Raw genomic sequence first — 15,556 nt, forward strand, 5'->3', positions numbered from 1 at the left:
GAGTAGGCTCGAGGGAGACAATAAAATGCCTAGTATCAGTAGTTAAGATTCATGAGACCTACCAATACTTTGCCCCAATGGCTACTCCTCTACACTTCCCTAGGATTTGTTTTTTTTTTTTTGTTTGTCTGTTTCTTTGTTTTTGCTTTTCGAGACAGGGTTTCTCCTGTAGGCCAGGAAGGCCTCGAACTCACAGAAACCCGCCTGTCTATTGCCTCCCGAGTTTAAAGGCGTGCGCTACCACTGCCCGGTTTTCTTAGCAGCTTTTTTAAAAAAGTATTTATTTAGTAGGTGTGTTTGTGGGCGCGCGTGTGGAGGTCAGACGGCAATCTGTACGAGTCAGTACTCAGTTCACCACGTGGGTTCCGGGGATCGAACTCGGACACCGAGCTTGGCAGCAAACGCCTTTATTCGCTGCGCACGTCGCCGGTCCTTCGCTGTTTTGTCCCCACCTCTAAGCCAAAGGGCTAGCGGGGACTGAAGGAGTAAACAGGATGGACGCAAAGCGCAGCGGACCGGGTCATACTGTCCCCGAGGCCGAGCCGAGCCCGCGGAACCCTCAGCGCGCGCGAACCTGCGGACGTGGAACCCGGCCGCGCCGCCGCACACGCCCCCGGCAACACCGCGCGACGTCGCGCGCAACCTCGGCCCCGCCCTCCGTGACGCACACCAAGGGGGCGGGAGCGCGAGGCCCCGCCCCCATCCCTTCGATTGGTCGGCGCGCTGTCACCACGTCGCGGGAAGCTGGCTGGGTGTATGTGTGTGTGCGTGTGAGTGTGTGTATGTGTGTGGGGTTTGCTTTGTCATTCGTACCCGGCTGCCGCGGCCGGCATGGCCGCACGCCTGGGCGCTCGCAGAAGGTGCCGGGGCTCCGCTCCCGGGACGCCCTCTTACATAAGGACGCGGCTGCCTGAAGCACATGTCGGCGCAAGGTCCGCACACGCAGTACACCACGCCGTTCGCTTCTCGCACCGCCAGGCGGGAGCCCGCGGCGCTGCACCGCACGGTGTACTCCGGCGTGGGTCTTCCCACAGCGAGATGCAGCCCAATAGCCGTGAAGCGCACCTTCGCAACAAGGCATAATATAGGATGTTATATTTATAGGGCCTATTTATAAGCCTCTATTTAACTCTTTTCTGATAGGCCCAGCCACGCGTCTAGACCCTTTCCTGATTGGTGTGTCCTTCTGTCCTTCAAAGAGGCGGGCTGAAGAGTCCGTGTTACCTCAGAGAGCCCCAGGATTGGCCCTGCACGGCGCGCCGGCGCCTTCGATTGGCCCCGCGGGCCGTCCGTCGGGGCAGAGGAGGCGGGGCAGGCGGCTGGCTGGTGCGGGGCGGGCGGGCCCCGGAATTGTCATTTCTTTGTTTCCGAAGGCGGAGGAGGCTCGGCGCCCCCCTCCCGACCCCCCCCTCCCCCCGGTGCTAGCTCCATGTCTGTGTGACCGGCCGCAGGGGTAGAATCCAGGCCCGACGCAGGGCGGGCGGGCGGGCGGTGGCGGCAGAGGTGAGAGGCAGCGGCGGCGCGGCGCGGGCACCGGCCCCCCAGCGGGAGGATGAAGCGGCGGAACGCCGACTGCAGTAAGCTCCGCCGCCCCCTGAAGCGGAACCGGATCACCGAGGGTATCTACGGCAGGTGAGCGGCGGCGCCCGGCGTGGGCCCGCGGGTCCCAGGCGCCGCTCTGGAGGGGGCCCGGCCCCGTTATGTAACCCCCGACTAGGCCGCATTCCCGCGCCGGGGGCTCTCCTGAGGTGCGCCGCCCGCGGAGCGCCCGGCCTGCCCGCCGAGGGTCCGCCCCGGGCCGCGGGGTGTGGCGAGGACCGGGAGGAGGGCGCGGCGGGCGCGGGCGGGAGCCGCGGGGCCGCCGTTGGCCGTGGTGTGCCGGGGGGAGGGGCGGCACCCCCGCGTCCCGGAGCCCAGACGCCCGGGGGTCCCCAGCAGGCTGCGCGCCGCAGAGTCCGGGTCACGCTGGGCTCGGGACCTGGGGAGTTGGCTGCCCGAGTCTGAGGCTCGTGGACCGGTGCGAGGGGGAGGAAGGTGAGGCAGCCAAAGTTGGGAGCTGCCAGGGGCCCTGGACCCCGGACCTCCCAGCTCAGAGCGAGGCCACGCCGGCTACTCTTCCGCCCGTCGCTGCCCTCACGGGATCCCAACTTGGCCCGGAGTGCCAAGACTGAAACCCCCAGATCATGCCCGTGGCCCCGCTCCAGACCTAGGCTGCTGTCAGCTCCTCAGCAAACATTATTTTAACGATTGCAAGCAGACACGTTGCTCTGAACCTTTAGCAGAGCTTCTCTCTCCCAACTCAGGTTTGGGATTTTTTTCTTTTTAATTCCTTCTTCATGAAGGAAAGTGGTGTCTCTTTAAATAGAAATTGAGTCCACTCCTCCTGGAGAGGACAACAGGTTCACGGGGCAACTTGGTTGACTGTCACAGCTTCCCCAAGCCCAATTTGTGTATGGCGGTTTTTTTCCGGGAATGCCTTAGAAAGAACCGATTTCAGTGGAGAAGTCATCAGTTTCCGAAAGAGAACGCTCAGCATGTGGCTATAGGCTTAATTGAGTCCTCAAGGCTGCACGGTTTTGTTCTTGCTGTGAGTTTTGGAGACATTTAGGAGGTAGCTGTTGACAACCAAGTTCTATCATAACTATACACCTTGCGCATGCAGTTGTTTACACGTGTGAAGTGGCTGCCCTCCACAGGCAGGTGACTGACCTAAACAGGAAGGGGGATTCTTCAAGTTTAGAAGGATTAAGAAGTCAAAAATCCTTGGCTAGATCCTCTTGTAAGGAGTCATCGATCAGAGACCCATTCATTCATTCAACAAACATAAATACTATCTGCTCAGCAGTGTTGGAGCCAGTCGGGACACAGCTGTTAGTAAAACTGAGGAACACTGTTGCTGAATCAGATGTGACGTTTAAGTAAAACTGAAAAAGCAAAACCAAATTTTTCCAGCAGATTGAATGGGTGGAGGCAAGTCTGCTTACTATAAATTCTTGAATGAAGCAAAGGCTTTTTTCCTACCCATTGAAAAAGATTAGCAGAACTTATTAATAGCAGCACAAGAACAGAAAACGTGTTAAACAAAGTAGGCAAGTTAGGAGGACTGTGACATTTGAATTTCTATTTACAGTCACATAAGACGAGGACCCTCATAACAAGATTGGGAACTCCGTGTTGTTTGCATGTTTTCTGATGTATATTAACTTCTTTTCCTATTTAAACCAACACCTGGTGTATGACTCGTACCTCAGCAGCCATTCAGTGTGTGTTGACAAGGAGTTCCTCTTCTAATGAAGATCTGATGTTTTACTAATGGATTTTAGACTTTGAATTTCCTTACTCTAGAGGTTAATAGTAGATACACCTTGTCCATCATTTGGTTTCATATGAAAACTTCAGAAAGTTTCTTTTGTCCCCTCATTTGTTTTTAAGGACTTCTTTGGACAGCTTCCAGTTAGTTCTTAAGAGAACAGAATGAGTGGGCTAGTTATAAATTAGGACATTTGAGGATTCATGAATATCAAATTTCTGTTGATCATCAAATTGAAGTCTGTATTCAATTCTGTTTCACGCCATCTATTGCCTGTTTTGTTTCTGAACATCTGGCCAATTTAGTCTCATTTAAGAGGCGCTATCCCCCCAAGGGCTTTGTTGACAATTTTGATAACCACTGTCTGCTGTTTCATAGCCTAACCTTTGGTGGAGTACTGTGTTCATGTTTCCTGTCTGCTCAGCTCTCTTGAGCCCTGGCATATGTGAGGGAGCAGCTGAGGTGGGAAGACTGGACTGCAGCCCACCAGAGACCTAGGGTTAGACTCAAAGTCCCAGCCCTGATGCTTTGGACTTGCAGAACAGCCCTGCTTTGAAGCTCAGTTTTCCCATCTGTTAAATGAACTTTGAAGATAAACGTACATACATCCATGCATACATTCAGTTTGTGTAACTCCTTATAAATTTCAAGGTGTTATTCAGACATTATTTACCATATGATTGCTGTTACAGTTAGCATGTATGGCTTAATTCTTTTCTTTTTTCATCTGAGACAGGGTTTCTCTGTGTAGTTCTAGCTGTTCTGAAACTGACCAGGCTGGCCTTGAACTCACAGAGATCCTCCTGCCTTTGTTTCCTTGTGCTGCGATTAAAGGGTGCCACCACTACCTAGCAGTGTGGTTTATTCTTTAAGGAGGCAAGAAAGGTTAGATTTGATCCAACCAGAAGCAAAAGTAGTCAAAACAAGGGGCTAGTTGCTGCTTGATCATGCTTTAAAACAATGGTTCTAACTTTCCCGATGCTGTGACCCTTTAATACAGCTCATGTTGTGCTGACCTCCAGCCATAAAATTGTTTTTGTTGCTACTTCATAATTGTAATTTTGCTACTATTATGAATTCTAATGTAAATACCTGTTTTATGATGACTCCCGTGAAAGGGTCATTCAGCTCCCTAAGGAATGGTGACCCACAGGTTAAGAACTGCTACTTTAAAATCCTGGTGCTAATGGGCTTGGTGGTGCACACCTTTGATCCCAGCACTGGGGAGGCAGATGTATCTCTGTGAGTTCAAACCCCCAAATCCTGGTGCTTTTAATCATGAGCAGCTGTTACTGAGGTGACTGTCAGATAAGAGCACTTGTTGTCAGTATCTAGCTCCGTTGGAATTATGTTTGAGGGACCAAGATGCTATGAGTATTAATCTTAGATATTATATTAGTACTGTGTGTGTATGCATTATCTGAAGATCCAAACATTCTCTGAAAGTGTTATTCCAGTCAAGTTAATGATCAGAATTAACAGGAAGGAAACAAGAATGGTCTTACTGTTGTTATTATTATAGAGCTTACATTTAGTGCAATTTTAAAAAAGCCACCACAGAATTTAACATGCAAGGCAATCACTATACAGATGTTGAATGAATAGATAAATACATAAATATAAACTAATGGATTCTATTCATTCAAACCCTACATTGTGGTGGAGTTGTGGAAGCTCTAGGATAAGACATAGGTCCCCAGCTTCAAGGATTTATACTCTAGTAGGCCATAGTAATACTCTCATAAACTTGTACAGTGACTTAGAGGTTTCAAAGAACCTGGGGTTCTAGTCAAGTAAAAATATTTCTGTTGGATCAAATTTTAACTTCCTGTTTTAGTTGTTCACCTGTCATGTTTGCAACTGCATTTTCTCACTGTGCTGTTTTTTTTTTTTTTTTTTTTTTTTTTTTTTTTTTTTTTTTTTTTTTTTGGTTTTTCGAGACAGGGTTTCCCTGTAGTTTCTAGAGCCTGTCCTGGAACTAGCTCTTGTAGACCAGGCTGGCCTCGAACTCAGAGATCTGCCTGCCTCTGCCTCCCGAGTGCTGGGATTAAAGGCATGCGCCACCACTGCCCAGCTCCCTGTGCTGTTTTATGAGGTAGACAGTTACCACTAAAAGAGGGAATGCTTTTTAACCCAAATGAGGTAAATTTGAAAATTATGCAAACAAGTTATTAATAATGAAAACTCTTCTTAATTATTACATATGGAAGTCCCTAGACTTCCTGGCTGTGAGTCCCTCTCCAAGCTTCCCTCACAACCAGCAGTGCACTAGGCTACTAAGCATTTCATTGCAGGTCACGATTCTCTTGGTGTGGTGTCTGACCCTCCTCTGTGTAGTTCCCTCCCTCTCTCTCCTGCCACACTACCCACTCCTTTCTTCTAAGACTTAAAAAGAGGAAGATATGGAGATAAAAATACTTTAATTAAAGTATTTTTATTAAGTATATTTCAAATCTCTATATTTAAAATTGTTACCTAAAAGAGTAACGTAGAATAAGAACTTGGATTCAGTTATGCATTTCCAGCTTCAGGAAATGGTTTTCTTTCTGTTACTGGTGGTTGACGGTGGCAACCTTCATTGTGCCGGCCTCAACTTGAAATGATGCCTGAAGCTTACAGTGCAGTACTGGACATGACAGCATAGGCAGTAGGACTGCCCTAGTTACATGAGACGTTTATACCTGTTTTTCAACTCCAGAGGTGTTGTTAGAAACTATCAATCTTTGTACTGTTCCTCTCCCTTCCAGTTTCCTTTTCCAGACCCTTGTCTAAATATGGCATCTCCCAAGGTTTTCTCTCTGTTGTTGTTCCTGTCTCCTTAATGATGTTTTCTAAGTCTGGTTTTAGATTCCTTAGGGCTATGCTTATTAAAGTCACTGGAGGCTGGCGCCTTGATTGTACATGTATTCTGCAACTGAAACTCCAGATTCTAGTGTTGCAATCTCACAGCCTGAAAGCATTTCTGTAATCTTGGTAGGCATTGACTTCAGGCTGGACCTGACATAAAAGACCTAGATAGAACCTAGATACAGGCTCTGTATGTTCTAGAGGGCTTTGGGGAAGGGATATAATGAATAAAGCAAAGTATTCAGCTAAACACTTAGTTTGTTATTTCTATAAACTGCAATTAATTGGTCACACTGGAGTTTGTGTTTAATTTTTACTTGTGGTATATTCCCTTAAAAACACTTTACTTCAACTTCCATTATGATTCTTACTGTTTGAGTAGTTTTGGTAGTTTAGTTTTATTAGATGTTTTTAAAAGCCCTGTAGGGGACTGGCTAGATGGCTCAGTGGCTAAGAGCACTGTCTACTCTTGCAGAGGATCTGGGTTTGAGTACCCACATGGTAGCTCACAACCATTTTTTAACTCAGGTGTCAGGGGATCCAGTGCCCTCTTCTGGCTTTTGTGAGCACTAGGGGCATAAAGAAAGGCAAAATACCCATATATAAAATGAAATACTAAAAATAATAGCAAGAAAGAAGAGCCCTTCAAATTGTTGCTACTGGGTTGAGGAGGGGAGGAGGGCATGCAGTTCAGGTTTTCTGCAGACCCTGCCTGCCCTGTTGTAGGAGCGGTATTCCCTTCATCTTCGTGTTGACTGCTCAGGGTCTTGAACCTCCACAGTCTTGGAGGGTGATTTAACTGTGGGCTTAGGAACTTGATATTTTTACTAATTTTTTATTCTTGTTATGTACCCTGTCTGCTATGGACTCATTTGGTATTCTGTGAACACTTATATTTCCAGAGACTTTCTGGGCTATTTCTCTCAGATATGCTTGCTAGGTTAATTTGTTTGCTTGTTTTGGTGTGCATGTGCACTCAAGTGCAGTTTGTTATTTTCTAGGCTGCTAACATCTTGTGGAGTCTACAGGATCAGATAAAACTCAGAAACACAAGGCCAGCAAGATGGGTTGAAAAGGTACAGGCACTTGCCACCAAACCCAACAACCTGAGTTCAGTCTCTGGGACTCACCTGGTGGAAGGAAAGAACTGATTCCACAAGTTGTCCTCTGACTACCACACACATCACGATACATGTGTGTGCACACAAAGTAAATAAAATGAAACAACAACAACACACAAACCTAGTTAGGTGAAATATTGTAATTGAGCTACTTCATAAAGTGTGGCAGCCTCTTCAAATGCACTGATTGTTCTCTGGGCTTACTCAGTTTGGGTGTAATTATTTTATTTGGACAGTATTCAGGAGTTAGGTTCTGAAGAACAAGTTGGCTGTGCAACAGGTGGCTCACATGAGATGGTGCATGCAGGCAAGAGCATACACCTTCTCTAGACTTTCCATCATGGGTCTCTTCAAACCTTTAGATGACTTGCTCCTCAATGACCTCACTTTTAGGCATGTGTGTGCTTGTGTCCTGGCAATGGAAACTAAATCTCTCTCTCTCTCCCCCTCTCTCTCCTCTTCCTCCTCTTCCCCTTCCCTCCCTCCCTCCCTCCGTACCTCCCTCCCTCTCTCCCTCCTTCTCTTCCTCCCTCCCTCCCTGCCGAGATGGGTTTTTTTTTTTTTGTGAAACAGTCCTGGCTGTCCTGGAACTCACTCTGTAGACCAGGCTGACCTCGAACTCACAGAGATCCACCTGCCTCTGCCTCCCAGATGCTGGGATTAAAGGGGCGTACCACCACTGCCCAGCCGAGGTTTACGCTTGATGGTCACCTCAACTGACATCAGCTGGGTCTCAGTTCATCAGACTTCCAAAGTCCTTTCATAACATTGCCTTCATTTCTAGTCTTTTATGCTGCCATTAAGGACAGTGTGCTTGTTTTGAGTCATAGGATTATAAAAGCAGAAGCTGTTCATTCCTCACTGCCTTCTCTGTGAGAAGTCAGGCTTGACATAATAGTGAATTGAAGTGGTGAAAGTGGCCATCTTATATTGGTTTCTGTCACTGATGCATTTGGGCATACGTGATCTTAGCACAGAGGAGGTGGCTGGAAATAACCTTGCTCTGTCTCTAGATCACATTATTGTTTTGCTCGTCTTCAAAACACATTTAAAAACCAAGACTTAATACTAAAGTCAGTACTTGACCATGTGGTTTCTGGGAATTAAAGAGCAGCCAGTGCTCTTAACCATTGAGCTATCTCTCCAGCCCATTAACTTTTTTGTTTGTTTGTTTGTTTGTTTTGTTTTGTTTTTTTTCGAGACAGGGTTTCTTTATGTAGCTCTGGAGCCTTTCCTGGAACTGACTCAGTAGACCAGGCTGGCCTTGAACTCAGAGATCTGCCTGCCTCTGCCTCCCGAGTGCCGGGATTAAAGGCATGTGCCACCACTGCCCGGCTAAAATGTTTTAAAACTTTTTAACATGAATTTCATTTTATTCATTTGACTGTTTGCCAGCATACCTGCATGAGTACCACACATGTGCCCTGGTGTCTGAAGAGGATGGGTGTCAGACCCCTTGGAGCTGGAGTTACAGATGGCTGTAAACTACTGTCACTGAACTTGGTTCACTTGAATGGGTGGGAACTGAACCTGTTTCTTGTGGAAAAGCAGCAAGATGTGTGCCACTACTTCCTGGCTCAGTTTTTCTTTTTCTTTTTTTTTCTTTTAATATTTATTTATTTATTATATATACAATATTCTGTCTGTGTGTATGTCTGCAGTCCAGAAGAGAGCACCAGACCTCATTACAGATGGTTGTGAGCCACCATGTGGTTGCCGGGAATTGAACTCAGGACCTTTGGAAGAGCAGGCAATGCTCTTAACCACTGAGCCATCTCTCCAGCCCCTCAGTTTTTCTTTTCTTTCTTTCTTTCTTTTTTTTTTTTTGTTTTTGTTTTGTTTTTGTTTTTCGAGACAGGGTTTCTCTGCAGCTTTAGAGCCTGTCCTGGAGCTAGCTCTTGTAGACCAGGCTGGTCTCGAACTCACAGAGATACGCCTGCCTCTGCCTCCCGAGTGCTGGGATTAAAGGCGTGCGCCACCACCGCCCGGCTCTCAGTTTTTCTTTTTAAATGACATGTTTCTCTGACACACTGATCATATTAGCTGGGCCTGCAGTACATGTGCTGAATCCCAGTACTCAGGAAGCATAGGCAGACAAATATTTGAGTTTGAGGTCAGCCAGGGCTACATAGTGAGACCCTAGCTCAAAGAGGGGGAGGGCATGGATATTATAGAACTCACCTATAGTTGTTTTTTGTAAAGAACCTTTAATTTTAATTATTTTTTTCAGTTTTGTAGTGTGTTTATAATTATCAACTGGAAATTTATGAAAACATGAGTTTTTTTTACTTTGATTAGAGCATATTTGCTCATATGAAAAAAAGACCCAACAAACCTACACAGAGAAACCCTGTCTCAAAAAAAACCCAAAAAACCAAAAACAATTTATATTAGATACATTCATTTTGCATGTGTTTTGCCTGCATATACATTTGTGCACCGTGTATGCTTGTTGCCTGCGGGGACTAGAAAGGGTCATGAGATCTTCTAAAACTAGAGTTATGGATACTTGGGAACCACCATGTGGGTGTTAGGAACCAAACCCAGGTCCTCTGCAAGAGCAGCAAGTGCTTCAAACCGTTGGCCCATCTCTCCAACCCCACTTCTTTGCATAGACATTTCTGGTATTCCTTTAAACCACATTCATGTAAAATTAACAGTTTCTGCTTTCTGTGCTCTTTCAGTGGTGTCCTAACCTGTTAGTTCCCTTCTTGTGCCTCAGGTTCCTTTCCTGTAAAATAAAAATGTTGTCCTGCCTACTTCACAGGAGAAAAAATGAGATAATTATAGGCACACATTTAGAAAACTTACAAGTGTGATGTAAATGTGTGGTGTGATTAAGTAGATTACTGTGTCTGTGTGAATAGTGGATTTACTGATAAGTGGATTTCTTGTGTTTACACTATCAACACAGTTTTTAAATTATTTTAAAAATTTCTGTGTGTGTATGTGTTGCTGGTTCAATGATGGTTTTGTAAGAGGCTGTGCATTGTCTTCTCTCCCCTATTTTGCTTTTCTTTTTATCCCCAACTTCATACATTCCATACTACTAAAATTTCATACTGTTAAAAAGTATTTGGGGGTGGGGGTTTTGCTCATTGGGCAGAAACATTTGTGCAAGCTGAGGACCTGAGTTTACGTACCCATACCTACATAAAAATCCAGGCATGACCAGTTGGTCATGTGACTAGTGCTGTGGGTGTTGTGACAGGAGGATCACTGGGGCTTATTGGCTGCTGTGGGTTCGGTAAGACAAGACAGTAAGTGCAGCAAACTAGAGCAACACGCTCAGCATCCTCTCACCTCCATGTGTACACAGGAACTCACACACATATGCAACATGCATCACCCCCCTCAACCAAAGTGTTTTTGAAGCAGAAATTATAGAATGAATTTCAAAGTCTCCACTTGCATTAGGTTACATTGTCTGTTCTTGATAGCTTTGTGATCTGTCCAGCTCTTTATAAAAAAAAGTCATACCCCCAAATTATAAGTTTATTAGTAATCCCCTGCCCCCCACGCGCCCACCACAGAGTTTCTGTGTAGCACTGGCTGTCCCTGAACTCAGAGATCCGTCTGCCTCTGCCTCTTAAATGCATGTGGCCCCAGCCCCTGCAGGGGTGTTCTTTTGAGGAAGTGAGATGGTGATTGGGCTTTGTGCTAGAGGGTGAGCAGGAATAGAAGTGCTTTGGGTGGTTTATTCAGCTAGAAGAAATTGTGCAGAAATGGGTGGGGGGGTTGGTTGGATTTTCTTTTTGAGACAGGGTCTAGTTAAGTCTTCTGAGTAAGTCCCTTTCTGATGAATCCACCAGATTGGGATGAAACTTGTCATCCTCCCACCTCAGTCTCCCAAGTGATGGACTTAGGTGTATGCCCATACCTAGTTTTCTTAGTCTTTTTCTTTCTCCCTCCCTCCCACCGTGCGTGCGTGCGTGCATGCGTGCGTGCGTGTGTGTGTGTGTGTGTGTGTGTGTGTGTGTGTATGTGTGTATTACTGAATACTTGGGTCTGTACTTTATTTTAAAATGTGTTTCTTGCCCTGGGGATGTTGTTCAGTTGGTAGAGTGCTTACTTGGCCTTCAGGAAGTCCTGGACTTGATCCTTAGCACTGCATAAACTACAGTGGTACAAGCCTATAATCCCACCACTTAAAAGACAGAAGCAGGAGGATCAAAAGTCAGGGTCATCCTCAGACACGTAGGCCGTTTTAGATCAGCCCTGGCTAGAGATTCTATCTCAATGTATAAATGAATATCACATAAATAAATGTATAATCCCTCCATTCCCCTGACAAGGTTTCTCTGTGGAGCCCTGACTGTCTTAGAACTTGCTTTGTAGACCAGCCTCCCAAGTGCTGGTATTAAAGGTGTGCATCACCACACCCACCCTGTAAATAAATATATAAGTTCTTAAGTTTCTGGGCCTAAAAGGTCCAGGTGTCTGAACTCAAGAGACATCTGTGTGGCATCTAATAAAGACCTGGCTACATTGTGAGGCAAAGCAGAGCAAGGCTGTTTCACTTAGGTGTCTTCCTCTTTCTTTGAGATGAAGTCTTATTATGTTTACAGGCTGACTTTGAATGTGCAAGCTTCTGAGTTGACTGTGTGAGTACCTTATAAACATGCTTATAAACATGCTCCAGGCTGCTGCTGCCCCTCCTCCTCTTTTGTTAAAGATTATTTTATTTTTTATAATGTGTGTGTCTGCAAGTGAGTGTCGGTGCCCATAGAAGCCAGAAGAGGTCATCAGATCCCCTGGAGCTAGAGTTATAGTGACTATGAACCACCTGATGTGAGTGTAAGGAATGAACGCCTGTCCTCTGCTAGAGCAGCAAATGTTCTTAATGGCTGAGTCTTCTCTCCAGTCCCTTTCACTTATGAAACTATGAGCCTATAACTTAATCTAATCCCAGTTACCTCTCTAAGGGCCCACCCCTGACTGTCATCGATACTTGAATTTAAGGATGAAGTTTCAACCTGAGTTTCAGAGGAGACCTCTAATCAAACCATGCCATGCTGCCGGTGCTTCTCAAATGTTAATATATGCACAGGCCTAGGGAGCTGGTTAAAATTAAGGTTTAGGTTAAATAGGTCTGGACTGGGCCCTGAAATTCTGCTTTTCTAGAAAGTGCACATGATACTGATATGGCTGTGCTATAGACTGTACTCTAAGTAGCAAGACTGCAATTACAGCCTGCCAGTGTGAGACTTCAACAAATCAGAGAAAGGGGATAGACGAATATTCTAGCAGTGCTGCATAACAGAGAAGACAGGGCTTGACAGGAAGTATACCACGTACTGAATGTGAAAGGCGATTCAGTTGCCGTTATGAGAGGACAAAAAAGCCTGGATTGGGACAGATGGCTACCAGCAGAGCATAGTTTGCCTAGGGAAAAGGTCAGGGACTGAGGATGGACGGCTAGCCCGTGGTAATTATGTGTACTGCAGACAAGCAGTTAGTGACAGTGGAAAGAGACACACTGTCCCTAGAAGGAAGAAGAATGTTCACTCCTCATTCCCATTAATTGGGGACGATGAATCCATAGATGGAGAGTATTGCTAGATGGATTCAAGTAAAAATGGCTGTAATTGACACTGATGGACCTAGAGTGAGGGGAAAAAGCTTGTAGTTGGGATCTATTTTCAAAGATTTACTGTGGTTAAGCCAAGTAATAACACTTATTTTTTCTTAATTTCATCGGCAACTTTAACAGAAGCATACAGTACCTTCTATCAAAAATGTTATGATATTAGAAAGTATCATTTTGCAGGTGTGCTTTAAGTTTTACTCACTTTTTTTGGGGGGAGAGAGGGGGTTGAGACAGGGTTTGTAGCCCTGGCTGTCCTGGAACTTGCTCTGTAGACCAGCCTGGCCTCCACCTTCACCTGCCTCTGCCTCCTGAGTGCTGGAATTAAAGGCGTGCGCCACTACCCCTGACTTATTCACGGTATTTTATAATTATTTGCCAGTAAGTGTTTATCAGAAATTTGGAATATCATCAAATTAGCCATAAATCATGTAATGAGCCATGTATGTAGAAATGTATCCAGTCATATTTTCTTCATGGATGAAAAGAAATGTTTTGATATGCCCTTGGGATTGCATCTCCTTTAATTTGACAGAAATCTCAGGATCTTCAGAATATAGAAGGACAGGGACTAATAAAGGCATGCTTTCTATGATCTCTCAAGAAGGGGGACAGAGTGAGTCTGAGTGCGCTGAACCTGGCATCTCTTGCGAACTCTCCCCCCCCCTTTTTTTTAAAAAGATTTACTTATTTATTATTTATGTATACAGTGTTCTGTCTGTATGTATGTCTGCAGGCCAGAGGAGGGCACCAGATCGCATTACAGATGGTTATGAGCCACCATGTGGTTGCTGGGAATTGAACTCTGGACCTTTGGAAGAACAGCCAGTGCTCTTAACCCTTGAGTCTCTCCACAATCCTCTTGTAAACTCTCTAAACTTATAAATGAAGCAACTTCAGTAGAATTCAAGACTGAGTCTAGGGAAAATCAGCTTTGTTAATTTGTTCTTAATGTTAAAGGACACCTTCCTGAAAAGGAAGCCTGAGGGAAGAGCTAGGATATGGCCTGTGTTTACTGTCCAGATTTATTTAGGTGTCTTTGCTTCTTAATAGACTCGGCAAAGAGTGATTGTCAAGGAATATCAAAGATCTGAAAGAGCTGCACCCTGGCCCCAAGCTGGAAGTTTCAGAATTGAAAAAGAATATTCACTAATAAAGACCATTTTGTACTGCCTTCTGTTTAAATGATTAGGATATCAAAAAATATTCAGCTGGCTGCTGTTCTATGGACAGTGCTGTCCTGTTACTGAAATAGGGTGTTGCCTGCTAAACTGGAACTCTGCCATTCCTTGGGTACCTTTTGGACAGAGCAGTTGGTAGGCACTGTTCATTTCCCACCTGGGAGTAATGACTGTACTCATTCAGCCACATTGCAGGAACAGCTCCAGAGATTATAAGGCTGGGGGTGTAGCTCAGTTATTAGGAGCGCTTGCCTCTCATAAGCAAAGCCCTGACGTGGGTCCCCAGCACCTCATACACTGAGTGTGGTGGTGCATAGCTGTAATTATAACACTTGGAATTGGAGGCAGAGGATGATGAGAAGTTCAGGGTCATCCTTGGCGACATAGTGCGTTTGAGGCCTTGGATACATGAATACTCTGTCTCAACAAACAAATGAAGCAAAACAAAAACAGGGCTAGAGGGATGGCTCTGTGTTTAAGAGTGTTGTCTGCTGCTCTTCCAGAGATCCAAGTTTGGTTGCCAGAACCTACTTTGGGCAGCTCACAACTGCCCGTACCTCTAGCTCCAGAGAATCCAGCTCCCTCTTTTGTATGTCCTCAGACATTATATTCACATACACATACCTGCATTCAAACACAGCCATATATACACAAAATAAAAAATAAAAAAATTATTGTTTTGTTTTTTTGAAACAGGATTCTTCTTTTTAGTGCCAACTGTCCTGGAATTCCCTGTATAGGTCAGACTGGCCTTGAACCCAGGAATTCCTCCTGCCTCTGCCTCCCCAGTGCTGGGATTAAAAGTGTGTCACTACTGCCTGGCTAAATAAAAATCTTAAAAGAAAAGAAAAGAAAAGAAAAGAAAAGAAAGTTTTCTATATTGAAAGACAAGGAAAGGTAGGATCCACAGTTCAGGTGTAGATTTGAATTACCATTTGACAGATGACTAAAGAAAGAAGTAGGTGAGAGTAAACCAACCCAGCATTCCCAGGAGAGTCTGTAGAGACACATACGTTTCCCTTGGGTGACACGTAGAAGAGAAGTGTCTGGGTCACGGGGCTGGTGTTTAAGAAACCGGAAGCCATCGAGTGTATGCTTACCAGTTTACATAATACAGAAATACATTTTCATGCATGTGATGCTGAGGATGGACCCCAAGGCCTTCCACATGTTAGACAAGTGCTTTATCACTGACCTGTACTTCCACCCCTCCAGCTAGTCCCTATTTTTTTTCCCCTGAGATGGGGTGGGGGGAAGGATGTAGCCTTGGTTGCCCTGGAACTCGCTCTGTAGACCAGGCTGGCTTTGAACTCAAAGAGATCCACTTGCCTCTGCTTCCTGAGTGCTGGGATAAAGGACACATGCCACCATTGCCGGCCTGCCCTGTACCATTTTTAAATGCCTTTAAAAAATGGCCAACAGACTGGCTTTCCTTTTTTAGTGCCTAGAAACAGTTCTGGATCAGAGGAAATTTTCTTTTAGTTTTGAAATCATTTATAATTCTAGGTAT

At 45.4% G+C, this 15,556-nt stretch overlaps 1 protein-coding gene across 1 annotated transcript in view; it reads left to right on the forward strand.

Annotated features, from left to right (window-relative positions):
• The first annotated feature begins 1,391 nt into the window (after window positions 1-1,391).
• Window positions 1,392-15,556, forward strand: part of Maco1 (macoilin 1) — a 64,965-nt gene continuing 50,800 nt past the window's right edge. The window contains exon 1 of the mRNA XM_038334295.2: window positions 1,392-1,632. Within this exon, the coding sequence (XP_038190223.1) occupies window positions 1,553-1,632 (80 nt within the window). The 5' untranslated portion in view covers window positions 1,392-1,552. The remainder of the gene's footprint in view (window positions 1,633-15,556) is intronic.

Source organism: Arvicola amphibius, chromosome 6 (assembly GCF_903992535.2).
Source record: "Arvicola amphibius chromosome 6, mArvAmp1.2, whole genome shotgun sequence".
NCBI lineage: Eukaryota > Metazoa > Chordata > Mammalia > Rodentia > Cricetidae > Arvicola > Arvicola amphibius.